The 21435-nt window shown below is 42.6% G+C and overlaps 1 protein-coding gene across 2 annotated transcripts in view; it reads right to left on the bottom strand.

The window, feature by feature from the left end:
* The window catches only part of LOC126295348 (zinc finger protein ZFP2-like), a 233021-nt gene that overhangs the window by 160511 nt on the left and 51075 nt on the right, over window positions 1-21435 (bottom strand). For both annotated transcript variants that reach the window (XM_049987816.1, XM_049987817.1), the window contains one exon: window positions 13878-13937. In XM_049987816.1, the coding sequence (XP_049843773.1) occupies window positions 13878-13937 (60 nt within the window). The remainder of the gene's footprint in view (window positions 1-13877; window positions 13938-21435) is intronic.

Below are 21435 nucleotides of genomic sequence, written 5' to 3' on the forward strand. Positions count from 1 at the left end.
AACCACTGCATCACCACTGTTTGGACTTCATCACCGTCTTGAAGACGCTGACCGCCCAGGTGTTTCTTCAAGTGCAGGAACAGATGGTAGTCGCTGGGCGCAAGGTCGGGCTGTACGGAGGATGATCTAGAGCAGCCCTTCCCATCCTTTTCAGCTGGCGGAGCCCTCTTCAGTCGAAAATCGATGGCGGACCCCTAGTCAGTCAAGAGCACAGTAATTTCAGATTTCAGAGCGAAACCCATGGGAACAGAAAGCTTCTTAATGGAGGTGCCATGTTCCCAAATACCTCCCCCCCCCCCCCCCCCCCCCCGAAGTATCAATAGTCTTTGGTTTAGAGATGAATGAAAACTTGAAATTAACGATCCAATTTGAATTTCCACTGTATCCAGACACTTACTAGTGGATTTACTCCCTTTGTTCAACAGACAATAGCCTGATTAAAATTACTTGGTAATTGAAATTTCACACGATGGAGCTTTCTTCCTCCAAGAGCAATCAACGTCACGTCCAAACTGTTCGCTGTTGACAAGCTGTCGCTTATGGTCTGTTCACATCCACTATTTTGCTACTGTTGTGTAAGGAACATGCATATTTCGTAATAGTAGTGTGTGTGTGTGTGTGTGTGTGTGTGTGTGTGTGTGTGTGTGTGTGTGTGTGTGTTTTTGTGAAATTCGAAGAAAAATGTTAAAATGTATGTAAAGTCTTTCTTTGGCCGTCCTCCCTCCTCATTCATTTCAACTGGAAACTTCCCTTGTTGTGAAGGCTATGGAGAAACTGCAGCCTTCTTCAATGATCCTGACTTCAGAGACCGATCCATGTTAGAAGTAAATAAACTGGTAAAAATCGACTTATAAAACAGGCAGTGCACTGACAAGGCAAGTTTAACATTTAACGATGCCTGGGGCCGCATACGTGCCAGCGAGCGCTGTGATTGGTCGACAAGGCTCGCTCCGCGCATGCGTAAAACGTTTCAGAGCGTCTAGCGCCGTGAGCAGGCGCAACAACGACCCCCGTATTGTTGCGAAACAGTCGATCAGAGAAGCCGCATTCTCCAGCACTAAACTGTGTATACGTTCTCACTTAGGAACAGCAAAGGCTGCTTTGGGACACGACCTGAAGTAAAAGTACACATGTTTTTGACACGAAAAAACAGTGATGAATTTGATTTTCGCATTTTTATTCAATAATTTTACTCATTATTTTACACGATTCGGTGAAAGGGGGCTGCGGACCCCCTAGAAAGAGCCGGCCGACCCCTAGGGGGAAGCCCTGATCTAGAGTTTCCCATCGAAAAGATATGACGAGATCTTTGGTCTGATTCGCCACATGCGGACGGGCATTGTCTTGCAGCAAAATGGCGCCCCTGTTCAACTTGCCACGTCTTTTGTTCTGAACTGAACGGCGCAACTTGTGCAATGTCTTACAGTGAGCTGCTGCATTGATTGTCTCATTACGAGGCAGAAATTCCACAAGTAGTACTGCCTTTCCGTACCAAAAAAATTGTGTACATGATTTTCCGGGCAGAAGTTGTCTGCTCAAACTTCACTTTTCTGGGTGAATCTGAATGCCGCCATTCCATGTACTGTTGCTTTGATTTTGGTGTGACGTAGGCCACGTATGTTTCATCCCCCATAACAGTTTGGCTTAAGAAATCGTCACCGTCGTCGTGGTACCGCTCAAGGAAAGTCAGTGCACTGTCTAAACGTTTGGTTTTGTGCTCATCCGTCAACATTTTCGGTACCCAACGTGCGCACAATTTTCGGTAATTCAAGCGCTCGGTCACAATGCCGTACAAAACACTACGAGAAAATTAGGAGAGTTATCCCGCAAGGAGGAAATCGTAAAGCGTCTGTTTTCTCCCACCTTATTGTCCACTTTCTGCACCAAACTTTCATTAACGACCGAAGGACGTCCACTCCGTTGTTCATCGTGCACATTTGTGCGGCCATCTTTAAATGTTCTCACCCGCTTTCTTACCATTCCATCACTCATAATGTTTTCTCCGAACACTGCACAGATCTCACGATGAATATCGATCGGTTTTAGGCCTTTAGCACTAAGATATCTTATAACAGCCCGTACTTCACATTCGGCGGGACTCACGATTATCGGAGGCATCAACACTCAGTACACAACGTAAACAAGGAAGAATCAGACTGCAATGGCGTCAGTGGGTAAATTAAGATGCAGGCAGTCATGTAAAAATAAAATTATTGAGATATCTTAGCACGTCTTTTTTTTAATTTCAAAACGGTACTTACTTAAAAAAAAAACACGGCTCGTATTCTACTGTAAGTGAGATGTAAAGGGTTCTAAGTTCGTATTCTCCATTCTTTGTACCCATTAACTATGAACCGGGTGTGTTTAGTAATAAAAGGCTAAAGACTCGAGTATTCGTCTGAAATGTTCGAAATGGCGAAAATCTCATGTCCCCCTCCTACGAAAAAAGTTAAACTTTGACTTGTGTTTTCTCGAAACTATGATTCTGTCACTGACACCCCTTGACCTCTGGCGCCCTCACATGCTCGACTGTGTGAACAATGTACACGAGGAGAACAATGACGACGGTATATGCTTAACAAGTGAAAGTGGAACTGAAGCAGGTGTCGAGCGTGTAGTTTATCACCCTTGTCAGACAGGGAGCCACAAGTCGCCGCTGAAATGTAGCAAGGGAGCCGGCCGCTGTGGCCGAGAAGTTCTAGGCGCTTCAGTGCGGAACCGTGCTGCTGCAGGTTCGCAGGTTCGAATCCTGCCTCGGGCATGAATGTGTGTGATGTCCGTAGGTCAGTTAGGTTTAAGTAGTTCTGAGTCTAGGGGACTGATGACCTCAGATGTTAAGTCCCATAGTGCTTAGAGTCATTTGAACCATTTTGTAGTAAGGGACAATTATTGTCCAGGGAACGGAGAGTAAACGTAATTACGTACATGCGATACCATCCGCAGCTTAGTATATAAAAAAATAAATTATGAACAGATTTCGAATAAGTCCGTAGCAAACCAATATGACCATGTAGCGCATAAGAGAAACGACATTCAGCGGTGGGGAAGGCACACTTGTTACAAAAACTGGTGTTTGCATATTTCAATGATGCTACACACTTTAAAGGATGTGCATGACAATGACCTTACTACCTTGTGTGCATCAAATTGTTACCGACATCGATTACGACTGCATACCTTCAAAGAGTGCTACAGAATTGAATGACGTAGCATCTACATCTACATGTCTACATGGATACTCTGCAAATTACATTTAAGTGCCTGGCAGAGGGTTCATCGAACCCTCTTCGCAATTCTCTATTATTCCAACCTCATATAGCGCGCGGAAAGGATGAACACCTATATCTGTCCCTACGAGCTATGATAATTTTATTGAGCTATGATAATTTTATTGTTATGATTATTCCTCCCTATGTAGGTCGGCGTCAACAAAATATTTTCGCATTTGGAGGAGAAAGTTGGCGACTGGAATTTCGTGAGAAGATTCCGTCGCAATGAAAAACGCCCTTCTGTTAATGATGTCCAGCCCAAATCGTGTATCATTTCTGTGACACTATCTCCCATATTTCGCGATAATACAAAACGTGCTGCCTTTCTTTGAGCTTTTTCAATGTACTCCGTCAGTCCTATCTGATGAGGATAACACACCGCGCAGCAGTATTCTAAAAGAGGACGGACAAGCGTAGTGTAGGCAGTCTCCTTACAAGGGAACCTCCCCAGCGCACCCCCCTCAGATTTAGTTATAAGTTGGCACAGTGGATAGGCCTTGAAAAACTGAACACAGATCAATCGAGAAAAGAGGGAGAAGTTATGTGGAACTATGAAAAAAATAAGCAAAATATACAAACTGAGTAGTCCATGCGCAAGATATGCAACATCAAGGACAGTGTTAGCTCAGGAGCATCGTGGTCCCGGGGTTAGCTTGAGCAACTGCGGAACGACAGGTCCTTGGTTCAAGTCTTCCTTCGAGTGAGAAGTTTACTTTTTTATTTTCGCAGAGTTATGATCTGTCCGTTCGTTCATTGACGTCTCTGTTCACTTTAATAAGTTTAGTGTCTGTTTTTCGCTACCGCACCGCAAAACCGTGCGATTAGTAGATGAATGGACGTGCGTCTACAATGGGAACCGAAAACATTTGATCGCAAGGTCATAGGTCAACCGATTCCTCCACAGGAAAACACGTCTGATATGTTCTATACGATACTGGCGACGGCAGGTGCGTCACATGACAGCAATATGTTGTCGACCCACCTAACTTGTACACTTGGCGAATGGGTGAAAAGGTTCTTCTACCTTGCCTGTTGATGTGATAACCACTCCGAAAAATGTGATGAAAACATAAGAGTTTGTCAAATAATAATTGTCTGAAAATAAAAAAAGTGAGCCTTTCACTCGAGGGAAGACTTGAACCAAGGACCTCTCGTTCCGCAGCTGCTCACGCTAACCACGGGACCACGGCGCTCCCGAGCTCACACTCTCCTTGATGTTGCCTATCTTGCGCATGGACTACTCAGTTTGTATATTTTGCTCTTTTTTTCGTAGTTGCACACAACTTCTTCCTGTTTTCTCGATTGATCTGTGTTCAGTTTTTCAAGGCCTATCCACTGTGACAACTTATAACTAAATCTGAGGGGGGTGCGATGGGGAGGTTCCCTTGTTAGTAGGTCTGTTACATTTTCTAAGTGTCCTGCCAATGAAACGTAGTCTTTCGTTAGCCTTCGCCACAACATTTTCTACGTGTTCCTTCCAATTTAAGTTGTTCGTAACTGTAATACTTAGGTATTTAGTTGAGTTTACGCCTTTCAGATTAGACTGATTTATCGTGTAACCGAAATTTAACAGATTCCTTTTAGCACTCGTGTGGATGACTTCACACTTTTCGTTATTTAGGGTCAACTGCCAACTTTCGCACGATTCAGATATCTTTTCTAAATCGTTTTGCGGTTTGTTTTGATAAGACAGCGAAATTTCAAACAAAGTGTCAAGTTGACGATCCACAGCAAACTGGGGAATCGGCCCGAAAATTTGTAGACGGGGTAAACAAACTTATCCCCTCATTCAATGAGGAATTGGTTTTCAACTCCGTTGCATATGAAATGCATATGAAGGGAACCCTGGAAATCAGAGGTACCAAGAGAGTTGTATAAAGGTCATCTAACATCAGTGCCTTAACGCATTCACATACAAACTGGGCCGGCCGCGGTAGTCTAGCGGTTCTAGGCGCTCAGTCCGGAGACGCGCGACTGCTACGGTCGCAGGTTCGAATCCTGCCTCGGGTATGGATGTGTGTGGTGTCCTTAGGTTAGTTAGGTTTAAGTAGTTCTAAGTTCTAGGGGACTTATGACCTCAGCAGTTGAGTCCCATAGTGCTCAGAGCCATTTGAATACAAACTGGATGGTAAATTGAATAGAAAGTTGTTTATTGTACTGCGGGAAGTTGGAGGTGCTCTGCTCCCTATGAATCTTCCTCGCGTGCGCGATCTTGCAAGAGCAGTAAGGAATACTAGGTCTACAACTTTGCTTCCGCCGTTTTTTCTCGAAGTTCGGGGCTTTATTGTGAAAAACGTACCAAAAAAAAAATTACGATTCATAGTATTGCCCATCGCTGGCCACCACATTCTCCCAACTCTCGGATAGCATACGAATCCCGTGGCGGAAGAACTGGACGCCTTTTGTGAGGATCCACGAACACATTCAACTTTGCACTTGTTCATATGATCGGAAGTGCCGGTCAGCCAGACTGTTTGCCACTGATCGAAAAAGGTGGTAGTCACAGAGAGAGAAACGTATGGAGAATACGGCGGAAGGACTTCTGATTTCAACGTTTCCGTGTATATTTTGACGGATTTTGCGACATTGGGTCGAGCACGGACCTGCTACAAAATTACCTCTACGTGCCTATCGCTTTATTTTGGCCGTTTGTGTTGCAGTGCTGGGCTCGAACGCATCAACTGCTTTCGATAATGGTGTCCTGTGACTGTCTTTGTCTGTTTCAGTAGCTACCAAAACGTTCTGTCTTCCCTTGCCACGCCGGTCTTCGACATCAAAATCACCGCTGTTAAGGCGTTGAAATCATTGTCTGCACGTTCTTCCACTAGTTGTTCCCTCACCATTGGTCTTACCCAGCATAATAAGAACCACAGCCGCAGATTTCTTCATGTTAAAGCAGAAATATTTAAACTTCCCGCAAAGGGCGAGAAATGGGCACGTAAGTTAATGTACTTAATCAGAAAAACCTTATGATGCAATCGCAAATCGACGGCATTACGTTTACAGATGCATTGCATAAGCTTATTGTCCACCCCCCATGAACCATGAACCTTGCCGTTGGTGGGGAGGCTTGCGTGCCTCAGCGATACAGGTAGCCGTACCGTAGGTTCAGCCACAACGGAGGGGTATCTGTTGAGAGGCCAGACAAACGTGTGGTTCCTGACGAGGGGCAGCAGCCTTTTCAGTAGTTGCAGGGGCAACAGTCTGGGTGATTGACTGATCTGGCCTTGTAACAATAACCAAAACGGCCTTGCTGTGCTGGTACTGCGAACGGCTGAAAGCAAGGCTAAACTACAGCCGTAATTTTTCCCGAGGACATACAGCTTTACTGTATGATTAAATGATGATGGCGTCCTCTTGGGTAAAATATTCCGGAGGTAAAATAGTCCCCCATTCGGATCTCCGGGCAGGGACTACTCAGAAGGACGTCGCTATCAGGAGAAAGAAAACTGGCGTTCTGCGGATCGGAGAGTGGAATGTCAAGATCCCTTAATCGGGCAGGTAGGTTAGAAAATTTAAAAAGGGAAATGGATAGGTTAAAGTTAGATATAGTGGGAATTAGTGAAGTTCGGTGGCAGGAGGAACAAGACTTCTGGTCAGGTGACTACAGGGTTAGAAACACAAAATCAAATAGGGGTAATGCAGGAGTAGGTTTAATAATGAATAGGAAAATAGGAATGCGGGTAAGCTACTACAAACAGCATAGTGAACGCATTATTGTGGCCAAGATATATACGAATCCCACACCTACTACGGTAGTACAAGTTTATATGTGGACTAGCTCTGCAGATGACGAAGAAATTGAAGAAATGTATGATGAAATAAAATAAATTATTCAGATAGTGAAGGGAGACGAAAATTTAATAGTCATGGGTGACTGGAATTCGGCAGTAGAAAAAGCGAGAGAAGGAAACTTAGTAGGTGAATATGGATTGGGGCAAAGAAATGAAAGAGGGAGCCGCCTGGTAGAATTTTGCACAGAGCACAACTTAATCATAGCTAACACTTGGTTCAATAATCATAAAAGAAGGTTGTATACATGGAAGAAGCCTGGAGATACTGACAGGTTTTAGATAGATTATATAATGGTAAGACAGAGATTTAGGAACCAGGTTTTAAATTGTAAGACATTTCCAGGGGCAGATGTGGACTCGACCACAATCTATTGGTTATGACCTGTAGATTAAAACTGAAGAAACTGCAAAAAGGTGGGAATTTAAGGAGATGGGACCTGGATAAACTAAAAGAACCAGAGGTTGTACAGAGTTTCAGGGAGAGCATAAGGGAACAATTGACAGGAATGGGGGAAAGAAATACAGTAGAAGAAGAATGGGTAGCTATGAGGGATGAAGTAGTGAAGGCAGCAGAGGATCAAGTAGGTAAAAAGACGAGGGCTAGTAGAAATCCTTGGGTAACAGAAGATATATTGAATTTAATTGATGAAAGGAGAAAATATAAAAATGCAGTAAATGAAGCAGACAAAAAGGGATACAGACGTCTCAAAAATGAGATCGACAGGAAGTGCAAAATGACTAAGCAGGGATGGCTAGAGGACAAATGTAAGAATGTAGAGCCTTACCTCACTAGGGGAAGATAGATACTGCCTACAGGGAAATTAGAGAGACCTTTGGAGATAAGAGAGCCAATTGTATGAATATCAAGAGCTCAGATGGAAACCCAGTTCTAAGCAAAGAAGGGAAAGCAGAAAGGTGGAAGGATTATATAGAGGGTCTATACAAGGGCTATGTACTTGAGGACAATATTATGGAAATGGAAGAGGATGTAGATCAAGATGAAATGGGGGATACGATACTGCGTGAAGAGTTTGACAGAGCACTGAAAGACCTGAGTCAAGACAAGGCCCCAGGACTAGACAACATTCCATTAGAACAACTGAAAGCCTTGGGAGAGCCAGACCTGACAAAACTCTACCATCTGGTGAGCAAGGTGATATACCCTCAGACTTCAAGAAGAATATAATAATTCCAATCCCAAAGAAAGCAGGTGTTGACAGATGTGAAAATTACTGAACTATCAGTTTAATAAGTCACAGCTGCAAAATACTAACGTGAATTGTTTACATACGAATGGAAAAACTAGTAGAATCCGACCTCGGGGAAGATCAGTTTGGATTTCGTAGAAATACTGGAACACGTGAGGCAATACTGACCCTACGACATATCTTAGAATAAAGATTAAGGAAAGGCAAACCTTCGTTTCTAGCATTTGTAGACTTAGAGAAAGATTTTGACAATGTTGACTGGAATACTCTCTTTCAAATTCTAAAGGTGGCAGGGGTAAAATACAGGGAGCGAAAGGCTATTTACAATTTGTACAGAAACCAGATGGCAATTATAAGAATTGAGGGACGTGAAAAGGAAGCAATGGTTGGGAAGGGAGTAAGACAGGGTTGTAGCCTCTCCCCGATGTTATTCAATCTGTATATTGAGCAAGCAGTGAAGGAAACAAAAGAAAAATTCTGAGTAGGTATTTAAATCCAGGGAGAAGAAATAAAAACTTTGAGGTTCGCCGATGACATTGTAATTCTGTCAGAGACAGCAAAGGACTGGGAAGAGCAGTTGAACGGAATGGACAGTGTCTTGACAGGAGGATATAAGATGAACATCAACAAAAGCACAACGAGGATAATGGAATGTAGTCGAATTAAGTCGGGTGATGCTGAGGGAATTAGATTAGCAAATGAGACACTGAAAGTAGTAAAGGAGTTTTGCTATTTGGGGAGCAAAATAACTGATGATGGTCGAAGTAGAGAGGATATAAAATGTAGACTGGCAATGGCAAGGAAAGCGATTCCGAAGAAGAGAAATTTGTTAACATCGAGTATAGATTTAAGTGTCAGGAAGACATTTGTGAAAGTATTTGTATGGAGTGTAGCCATGTATGGAAGTGAAACACGGATGATAAATAGTCTCAGGACTGAAGACCACAACAACAACAAGCTTATTCTATTACACCTATCACCAATCACCCGAACCCCACTTGCCGCTACTGCCGTCTATTGCAAAACGGCGGAAGCAAAGTTGTAGACCTACACTACTGGCCATTAAAATTGCTACACCAAGAGGAAATGCAGATGTTAAACGGGTATTTATTGGACAAATATAATATACTAGAACTGACATGTGATTACATTTTCACGCAATTTGGTTGCATAGATCCTCAAAAATCAGTACCCAGAACAACCAACTCTGGCCGTAATAACGGCCTTGATACGCCTGGGCATCGAGGCAAAAAGAGCTCGGATGGCGTAAACAGGTACAGCTGGCCATAATCTGAACACGATACCATAGTTCATCAAGAGTAGTGACTGGGGTATTGCGACGAGCCCGTTGTTCGGCCACCATTGACCAAACGTTTTCAATTGGTGAGAGATCTGGAGAATGTGCTGGCCAGGACAGCAGTCGAACATTTTCTGTATCCAGAAAGGCCCGTACATGCGGTCGTGCATTATCCTACGGAAAGTAGAGTTCTGCAGGGATTGAATGAAGGGTAGAGCCACGGGTCGTAACACATCTGAAATGTAGTGTCCACTGTTCAAAGTGCCGTCAATGCCAACAAGAGGTGACCAAGACGTGTAACCAGTGGCACCCCATAAGATCACGCCGGATGACGAATACACGTGTCCAATGTGCGTACACCGCCATGTCGCGAAACACGGATGAGATCATCGTGATGCTGTGAACAGAACATGGATTCATCCTAAAAAATGACGTTTTGCCATTCGTGCACCCAGGTTTGTCGTCCAGTACACCATCGCAGGCGCTCCTGTCTGTGATGCAGCATCAAGGGTAACCGCAGCCGTGGTCTCCGAGCTGACAGTCCATGCTGCTGCAAACGGCGTCTAACTGTTCATGCAGATGGTTGTTGTCTTGCAAACGTCCCGATCTTTTGACTCAGGGATTGAGACGTGGCTGCACGATCCGTTACAGCAATGCGGATAAGATGCCTGTCATGTCGACTGCTAGTGATACGAGGCCGTTGGGATTCAGCACGGGGTTCCGTATTACCCTCCTGAACCCACTGACTCCATATTATGCTAACAGTCATTGGATCTCGACCAATGCGAGCAGCAATGTCACAATACGATAAATCGCAATCGCAATAGGCTACAATCCGACCTTTACCAAAGTCGTAAACGTGATGGTACGCATTTCTCCTCCTTACACGAGGCATTACACCAACGTTTCACCAGGCAACGCCGGTCAACTGGTTCGTGTATGAGAAATTGGTTGGAAACTTTCCTGATGTCAGCACGTTGTAGGTGTCGCCACCGGCGCCAACCTTGTGTGAATGCTCTGAAAAGCTAACCATTTGCATATCACAGGATCCTCTTCCTGTCGGTTAAATTTCGCGTCTGTAGCGCGTCATCTTCGTGGTGTAGCCATTTTAATGGCGAGTAGTGTAATATTTGTGTGCTAGCAAGCGAGAGTGGGAATATGTGCGTAAGAGAACTACAACAATGGTATGGGCACTGCTTTTGGCCAACAGCTGGTCAAAATAACTTGCTTTTGCTTGAGTCCTAGTCTGTGTATAAAAATTGCACTCCTTAGAACAAACTATCCTGAGAAGTGTGTGACATTGCAAATCATCCCGTATGGAGCCACTGGACGAAGTCCGCCTCTGTAGCTCTACGACAGATTGTTTCGCATTCGGCTGCACGCCATCACATTCCATCAGTTCTCATCTTCCCATTACACCAATATCATTCTATACGAGTTCTTTATGAGTGGTTACCTAGCTGAACGTCCTGCACTGTTTGTAACTCACAAGGATTTCATGTTCGATCTTCGCGGTGCGAATCTTTGCAATCACTGTGTCGCGACATTTCTCGTTCGGCATTCATGGTACAAGTTAATGGTTTGTTTCCAACATTTCTTGAACGTTGACGATGTCCATCTTGTGAAGTGTAATACATACATCCCACAGATGGTTAATCGTGGCACCTCTCGGTCACCCATTTTCTGTCACATTCCAGATGCGCGTGGTGAGTCCTTTTTGCTGTCATAATTGGTAAAACAATACTTTCAAATGGGTCTTACCAAATATTGCACTTGCAACCTCATGCTCATGCTCTCCTTGCATTTAATTTTAAATCAAAATGGTTCAAATGGCTCTGAGCACTATGGGACTCAACTGCTGTGGTCATCAGTCACCTAGAACTTAGAACTACTTAAACCTAACTAACCTAAGGGCATCACAGACATCCATGCCCCAGGCAGGATTCGAACCTGCGACCGTAGCAGTCGCACGGTTCCGTACTGCGCGCCGAGAACCGCGAGACTACTGCGGCCAGCAATTTTAAATCATTCTCTATGTATACTCATAGGTATTTTAAACACATGAATACTTCCACTGATAGTGTAATCATAATGATCTTTATTACTATTTCCGCACAACATGTTACATCTGATTGTGTTGTGCGTCGCTGGCCACTCCCTGCATTAAGTGCCGATCCTCTGCACGTCTGCCTGTGTTCTGCTACAATTTCCTAGCAAGGTGACTTCTCTGTACACAACAGCTTCATCCGCGACAAACCCAAGGAATTTCTGCCATTATCTATTAGCTCATTTATACAGGATAAATCACATAAAACTTGCATCGCAAATATTGCTATTGATGTGCGGTTTTTCACACAGTACTGTTAGTCTATCAACAAATTGTAATAACACTCCGAAAGTGCATTTCTTGTGTAAAGATACACTTTTTTTTAATCTAATAACAGCTATTGACATTAACAAACTAAAAGTAGGGAAAATTAGTATGTCAGTGGTGTTTATTGCAACATTCTAGCGCCAGTTGTTAATGAAATATTATATTTTGAAAAGTTTCTACAACAAGACTTGTACAATACTGTGACAGCCCACACTAAAGAACAACACAAGTGCAGTGGATTCCGACCAGAAACGAGACAACTGTCCTTCACAGGTTGTGTTCAAATTGACCATCAGGTAGCGGCAATACATGCTTCAAATCTGCTATGCAACGACTACTGTACACATGCTAGCATTTCAGTGGAGATGTCCGAGCAGGCTCCAGTAATACGTCGTTACATTGGTATGCTCTTGCAGACAGCATCTTTCAGCTTTCCCCACAAAAGAAAGTCTGCAGGTGTCAAATGCAGGGAATGGACTGGCCATGTGGTAGACGTCCTCTTTGTGCAGTCCAACAATTTGGAAACAATTCGTGGAGACATGCTGCAATACTTTGTGCACTATCGGCTGGACAGCCATCATGTTGGTACCAGAGGATTCTTGTAGTCTGCAGAGGATTGTCTTCCAGCATCCATCAAAGATGGTCTGTTAGGAGACCGCGATAATTGTGCACGTTTAGTGTTCCATCTATGAAACACTGACCTATGAGCATATGGTCCACTATCCCACATCACACATTCACTCTCCATGGACGCTGACGTTCAGTTGACGCAGCCAACAGGTACTTTCAATAGACCATTAGTGCATGTATCGGCAGTTTACCTGGCCATGATTGGTAAATGTGGCTTCGTCACTGAACAAGATTTGGCCTATCACACACTAACTGACTAGCAAGTCACGGAACACACAAGCACACTGGATGCAAACATAACAACATCGTACCTAGCAACTACACTCGTACCTAGAAACTACACAGGCTGAAAGGCACAAACAAGTGTAGGTGTGGAAACTTTTCATTAAAAATCCTATGTCGTAAACGAGTCACTCTAGAACCCTGCAACAAACACCCTGACTTTTTAATTTACCCCACTTTCAGTTTGTTAATGTCAATAGGCATTGATCCACTTGAAAAACTGCACTTCTGCAGAAAAAAACTCATTTTCTAAGTATTCTTACAATCTGGTGACTGGCAACAATACGAGCCCCTGACTAACAGTCAATTCTGTGAAAACTACACAACAACAGCACTTTCCATTTCCACAATACTTGTGGTGCAAGTTTCGGGTGATTCATCATATATATATATATATATATATATATATATATATATATATATATATATATATATATATATATATTGTTATAAGTAATTCTCCTATAACACTCTCTTGGGGCATGCCCGAAGTTACTTTTACATCTGAAGTTTCTGTTCACTCAAAATGGTATGCTGTCATGTGTTTGCTAGGATCTCTTCAATCAAATCACATATCTGGTCTGATATTCTGTAGGCTCGTCCTCTGTTCATTAGGTGGCCGTGCGGAAGTGTATCGAAAGCCTTCCGTGGCACCAACCTGGGCGCCATTGCCTGCTGCTTTCTAGGTCTCGTACGCAAACAGAACGAGAGGTCTTCCAACCGATCGCTGTTTGTGGAACACCTGTCCATTCCTGTAGAGGAGATTTTTGGTCTCCAGACATGTCACCACACATGAGCATCAAATGTGCCCTGAAATTCTACAAGAGATTGTAGTCGGCAACATAGGTCTATAGTTGTCTCAGTTTGTCAAAGAAGTCACTGCAGCTATTTCCAAAAACTGAAACGTTAAACTAAGGAAGAGTACTGTATTACTGTATAAATGTTAGAAGGAGAATCACTACTGAGCCACACTTTCACACAAACTTCGCACAAAGCTAGAGAGACGAACTGCCCAGTACTTACCTCCTCATCTTTGGGGGATTCTTCTTCCGTTTTCATATCCACACTCTCAGGGAGGAAAATCTGAAAAATCAGAAAAGAACACCTGTTAGTTGTTTGTTTACATTATTACACATGAGAGCTGCGTGGCACATTGTTGAAATTTGCACTTCCCACTCAAATGAAGCTCAGGCTGTAAGTGGTGTGGGTAGATTCCCAAACAGGAATTTGAATAATTTAAGTACCATTTGTTACGAACATAAAACACAAACACCGCCCGAACAGGGCTCGACGCCGAACGGTACCGACTGGCCGCTGTGTCATTCTCTGCCTGTAGGCGTCACCCGATGTGGATGCAGAGGGGCACGTGGTCAGCACACTGTTCTCCCGCCTGCTGTCACTTTCCCCAACTGGTGCCACTACTTTTTAATCACGTAGCTTCTCAATTGGACTCGCAAGGGCTGAGAGCACCCTGCTTGCGAACAGCACTCAGCAGGCCTGGATGGTGACCCGTCCAAGTGCTAGCCGAGCCTGACAGCGCTTAACTTCAGCGATCTGTCGGCAACTGGTGTTACCACTGCAACAAGGCTCCTTACAAACATGGCGGTAAAAAGAGAAGGGAGATGGTCTTACAGACTTTTGCATGTACATTGTTTTGAAGCCACAGTGGTCAGGGCCTGCCGCCATTTAAATGGGCTGAAACATTAGCAGACTACAGTTTACAATTGCTTCTTGTTCATCATTTCTGTCGTGTGCATGCAACAATGGCAGGAATCTGATAAGTTTTTATACTGTCAAAACGCGCACCCTCCATTATTAATTATTAAGCACATAAATCTTCATACAGTATAAATAATTATTTTCAAGAAACATTATGTAAATTATACCTGACAAGTAACTCCAATTAAGAAAGTCATAATCAAATTCATTTGAACTACATCCTGTTCTACAAGAATCTGGACGCTATGTACATAATACTTATATAAATTTTAGGCACCAAACACAGCATAATAGTTTCAGTCATTGCTACGGCCGCAGGTTCGAATCCTGCCTTGGGCATGGATGTGTGTGACGTCCTTGCGTTAGTTAGGCTTAAGTAGTTCTGAGTTCTAGGGAACTGATGACCTCAGAAGTTAAGTCTCATAGTGCTCAGAGCCATTTGAACCTTACACGAGGCTTCAGTCATTGTCAATATTTGTGAATGTACCTATCACTTTCTTTGCGTTGTGCTGAAATATTGCACAATGAATTTATTTAAAAAGTGGTGTTGTAAAAACTGTCAAGAATGTATGAACAGATACTGATAGGTCAAAAAGGAACAATATTCCAGCAGCTTTTACTGAAACAAAAAACCTTGGACCTATTAACTGGAAAGCATAAACAACAACCACCACCTTAGGCAACAAGACACCCATCACAAGATAAGTAACATTTATCTGCTAATATAATGTTTCTGTCCTTACAAAATTATATACATGTTGACAACACTACAATAGTTAGTTCAACATAGGATCTTTACTTTCTGTACATCTAAGAACATTTTGATAGTAATGGAGATGTCACATTATACACTGAAGTGCCAAAGAAACTGGTATACGAATGCGTGTTCAAATACAGACACACATAAACAGGCAGAATATGGCGTTGTGGTTGGCAATGCATCTCGTGTAGTTGTTAAGTCTGTTACTGCTGCTACAATGGCAAATTATTAAGATTTAAGTGAGTTTGAACACAGTGTTATAGTTGGCGCACGAGTGATGGGACACAACATCTCCAAGGTAGCAATGAAGTGGGGATTTTCCTGTACAACCGCTTCACCAGCATACTGTCAATATCAAGAATCCAGTAAAACATCAGATTTCTGACACTGCTGTGGCCGGAAAAAGCTGGGACCAACAAAAACTGAAGAGAATCATTCAGTGTGACAGAAGTGAAACCTTTCTGCAAATTGCTGCAGATTTCAATGCTGGGCCATCAACGTGTCAGCATGTGAAGCATTCAACAAAACATCACCAATATGGGCTTTCGGAGCAGAAGGCCCACTAATGTACCCTTGATGAGTGCACACCACAAAGCTTTACGCCTCGCCTGGGCCCATCAACGCTAACATCAGACTGTTGATGACTGGAAATATGTTGCCTGGTCAGATGAGCGAAAGGACGTCTATGGGTATGGAGACAATGACATGAATCCATGGACCTTGCATGTGAGCAGGGAACTGTTCAAGCTGGTGGAAGTTCTGTAATGTGCAGTTGGAGTGATATAGACCTGTGATAGGTCTAGGGATGACTCTGAAAGCATTCTGTTTGATCACCTGCATCTATTCATATCCATTGTGCATTCCATGAGAATTGGGCAATTACAGCAGGACAATGCAACATCCCATACATCCAGAATTGCTACAGACTGGCTCCAGAAACTCTATTCTGGGTTTAAACTCTTCTGCTGATCACTAAACTCCCCAGACATGGACATTATCGGGCATATCTCGGATGCCTTGCAAGGTGCTGTACAGAAGAGATCTCCGCCCCTTCATACTCTTACAGATTTATGGACAGCTCTGCAGGATTCATGATGTCAATTCCCTCCAGCGTTACTTCAGACATTAATCGAGTCCATGCCACGTCACATTGCGGCATTTCTGCATGCTTGTAAGGGCCCTACGCGATATTAGGCAGGTGTACCAGTTTCTTTGGCTCTTCAGTGTAGTAAAGACATCAAGAAATTTCACACAGTTAATTAGTTTGTTTCATGCCCATGGATCATTTGCATGACATAGAACAAATTATTTTACATTCACATCACAAATTAATTTTTAAATATGGCTACATGCTAAACATCAATAATTTTTTTCCTTAATGTGAAGTAACTAGTCATTATTTTCTTCTGGTAGTTAATTATTTACATCATTGTTTCTTTTGAACTGTAGTGGATTATTTATAACAAACTTCATGTGGGAATAATATTGTGTGTTGCAATAGCCAGAGTACCCAACTCCTTGAACAGGTGTCTACAAGATGACAGAGTCAGCACCATGCATTATTCTTACAGCACATGTTTCCGAAATGAAGACTTACTTTCTTCCATATGAGTTACCGAAGAACATTACTCCGTATGACACATGGAGTATATGCATATGGAGTATATGCAAAATATTTTGATTTGTCTCTCCCTGTATATCTGCAATGATTCTAAGTGCACATGTGGCTGAACTAAGATGTTTTAGAAGTTCCAAAATGCGATATCCCCAGTTTAAATTCTCATCAATATGAGCGCCTCAGAATTTTGAAGTTCTCGCTCTATCACTTCCTCAACATATGTTACCATTATTATTGCCGTATCACCTCTGGATGTGCAGAACTGAATATGTTGTGTCTTTTTAAAATTGAGGGTGAGACCAATCACAGAAAATTCATAAGTAAACATTCATTTATTATTTATTCATTCAAATCCACGCCATGTTACATTAGTCCATATTTCTTGATTTCTGAAAAGCACATGACACAGTGCCCCACTACAGGCTGTCATTGAAAGTATGAAGATATAGAATAGGTTGGCAGATAAATGAATGGCTCAAAGACTTCTTAAGCAACAGACCTAGTATGATACATTCACAGCGAGTGTTCATCAGAGACAAGAGTGCCGTCAGGACCGCCCCAGGGAAGGATAGTATGACAGCTCTAAATCTCTACGTACATAAATGATCCGTTTGCTGACGGCAAAAGGTGTACTGAACAGTTCATCGTTTCGATGACAGGAGGAGGATATAAGCTGACTTGGACAGAATTTTTATTTGGTGTCATGAACGGCACCTTGTTATAAGGGAAAAAAAAAAGATTACCTAATGCAAATAGCTTTGCTTAATGCTCAAATACAGCACAAGGAGTGCGACACAATCATGTCGATTCAGTTTCTAGGCATAATGTTGCAACATGATATGAAATAGAATGTGCATATAAGGACTACAGCAGGGAACGCAAATGGATGGCTCTAGTTTATTGGGAGAATTTTAGGAAAGTGTGGTTCATCTGGAAAGGAGAAAGCTCACAGAACACTAGTATGGTCCATTCTTGAGCACTGTTCCGGTGTTCGAGATCCCCGACAGGTTGAGTTAAAAGAAGACACTGAAGCCATTAATAGGCGGCCTGCTAGATTTGTTACCGGTAGGTCTGAACAATGCGCAAGTATTAAGGAGATGCTTCAGTAACCCAAAGCAGAATCCCTGGAGGGAAGGCTATGTTCTCTTCGAGGAACACTACTGAGAAAATTTAGAGAACCAGCATTTCAAGTTGACTGCAGAACAATTCTACTGCCGCCAATGTATATTTTCCATAAGGACCATGAAGACATGAGAAATTACGACTAATACAGAGACATATAGACAGTCATTTTTCCTTCACACTGTCTGCCAGCAGAACAGCACAGAAAATAACTAGTAGTAGTGGTAGTGGTAGTAGTACACGATAGCCTCTGCCACACCCCGTATGTTAGCTTGTGGAGTATGTTTGTAGATGTAGATGTAGGAGGAGAACCTTTAGAGGTGTGAGGCGAGTCAATTTGTACAAAGTACAATTAAAAAGTTCTAATTCAAAGGTCGCACAGCCCATAATCCACGAGCCAATCAGGTTAAATCGCCATCAACATTGATAAGTCTGTAATTGCCTGCTGCACATCCTCTTCTGACACGAACCACCGACCTTGTGATGATCACATGGGGAAAAATGGTTCAAATGGCTCTGAGCACTATGGGACTTAACATCTGTGGTCATCAGTCCCTTAGAACTTAGAACTACTTAAACCTAACTAACCTAAGGGCATCACACACATCCATGCCCGAGGCAGGATTCGAACCTGGGACCGTAGCAGTCACGCGGTTCCGGACTGCGCGCCTAGAACCACTAGACCACCGCGGCCGGCATAGCATGGGGAAAGATCAGAACTATAGGCTGGGTGCTGAGTGTTTCCAACTTCAGTTGTCATAAATGGTTCAAATGGCTCTGAGCACTATCGGACTTAACATATGAGGTCATCAGTCCCCTACAACTTAGAACTACTTAAACCTAACTAACCTAAGGACATCACACACATCCAGCACGACCGTAGCAGTCGCGCGGTTCCGGACTGAAGCACCTAGAACCGCTCGACCACACTGGCCTGCTCAGTTGGCATAACTTCTGCGTTACAACATTTGTGATATGGGGAAGTGGGTTATTATGAAGCAGAAGCATCCCTTGTCGCAGACCATTCCACTGTGGTATTTTACGACAGACATGCTGCCCACACCCATTCTTTATTAGCTGATGGATATTTACGGGTGTCTGTCCTTTGGCAACTGAGAAAAGAATAACAGTACATTGGTCCTGTATGGATGTAATAATGTCGCTACAGTTCGTGTTTCCACATCAACTGCAAGCACATCATGGAGACACAAATGCCACACGAAAGCATTGCTTTTATGTCAATGCTTATACTCCCACATTGAAGTTGTGCTGTGTTGGATATACGCTATAGCAATGATCAGAAACTTTTTGATCACCCCTTGTACATTAAAACCCAGAAGCAACGACTGCTATCTATGTCTGTAGAGCGTACTGACAACAAATTATGAGTATCGCAAACTGACTCAAACTGACGATTACCAGTATAGTAATTACTTACATATTGCTTCATGTCAGGAGGAAAACAGCTGCCTTGAAAAAGGCTACTGCTCTTTCTTCTATGCTGCTCAGCTGCTGTTATTATCAACACTTCAAACAAAGCACTTCAACATTACAAATATCCTGGTCAGTGTCTGTATATTGGGAAAGTCAAGGTCTATCTGACTTAAATATTAGAGATACACAGAATTAACATTTCCTAGTCTCAGTTTTCTGCAAATTGTGGGAGTTGCTAACTAGGTACTCTTTTACTTTGTTCGAATCCTGCTTCGGGCATGGATGTGTGTGATGTCCTTAATTTAGTTAGGTTTAAGCAGTTATAAGTCTAGGGGACTGATGACCTCCTATGTTGAGTCCCATAGTGCTTAGAGCCATTTGAACCATTTTTACTTTGTTTTGAATACATGGGGATGTTCAGTTTCTCACCTGAGGGTCCAATGGCAGCCTGTTATAAACTTTTACCCCAGAATATAAGACTCCATTTTGAAGCTTACACAGTAAGTAACAGTCTGTATGGAAATTATTTATACTTCTAGTGTTGTGGTTGTGAATTGCTGAGTTCATCCTAAATCTATGCTTACTATTAACCACAAATACCACTAAGGAGTAAGTGTACTGGCATATAAATGTAAGAATCCCTAGGTCCCTGATGGGAGCTCTGCAAGATTTCTAGTTGTCAACTTTAAGCAATATTCTTGTTGCACACTTCTGTAGAATGAACACTTATTCCGCCTTAGTCGCAATGGCCCACAAGATTATGCCACAGACCAGGATTAACTGCAGGCCAACACAAGGAGAGAGATTTCCAAGTATAAAAAAGGCAGAGTTGGCAGAATAGGCAGTTGCTTAAGGCAGCAGATTTTAAGAGCCAGTGGATTTCAATGGAGTTGCTCATAGGCCATAACATTTTTTCACAAGTCTTGAAACAAGAATGGCAAGAAGCAATAAAAAGCAGCGTATTTTGGGTCCCATGTTTATGGTTTAATGGAACATCACAGTTTGCAAAACCTCATGAGAGATTTAATAACTGGAAAAATGCTCAATCCTGATTAACACCCATGAAAATTCAGCTGAACATACGTAATTTTGGTTAACTTTAAAAGCTAGAGGAGAAATCACAAGGAGAATAGATAAGAAACTAAAATCTTAGCTTGAGGCGGAAGTCAAATATTGGAGGGATATGTCAATACGGATTGTTGCTGTGGCCAAAAACCTTTCCATACAAGACAGGTGTCCCAACTATGGGTTTGGATGAACATATCCGGAAATTTTCAAGATAGCACTACAGCTAATAGCAAGCTTTGATCCTTTTCTAGTACTCTGTGGAAACAGAGGAAAAGGGAAAACATCATATATTTCCCTTTAGACATCAATATCTAACACAAAAGGTGGTGGAGTATATGATACATGAAGTGAAAAAATCTAAATATTTTTGCACCACATAACAATCCACCCCTGATATTACACATATGGAGAAGCTGTCTTTTGTTAGAAGGTATTTATGAACAGATGGATTTCCTGTTGAAAGATTTATCTCTTTTGTCTCAAATTCAGAGTGCAGATCAGAAGAATTAGCTGGTTCACTAATAAACTTATTAAGTAAATATGATCTGGACATTTGGTTATGAAGGGGTCAGTCACATGACAATACAAGCAGTATGATTGGTACTTACTCTGGGCTCCAAGATACAATTAAGCAAATCAACCCTCTTGCTGTGTACATTCCATGTACTGTTCACTCCCTTAACTTACAACAGTATACTGAAGAGCCAAAGAAACTGGTACACCTGTCTGATATCGTGTAGGGCTTCCACGAGCATGCAAAAGTGCCGCAACATGACATGCCATGGCATGGACTCGACTAATGTCTGACGTAGTGGTGGAGGGAACTGACATTGTGAATCCTACAGAGCTGTCCATAAATC

This window comes from Schistocerca gregaria, chromosome 11, assembly GCF_023897955.1.
Source record: "Schistocerca gregaria isolate iqSchGreg1 chromosome 11, iqSchGreg1.2, whole genome shotgun sequence".
In the NCBI taxonomy this organism is placed as follows: Eukaryota; Metazoa; Arthropoda; class Insecta; order Orthoptera; family Acrididae; genus Schistocerca; species Schistocerca gregaria.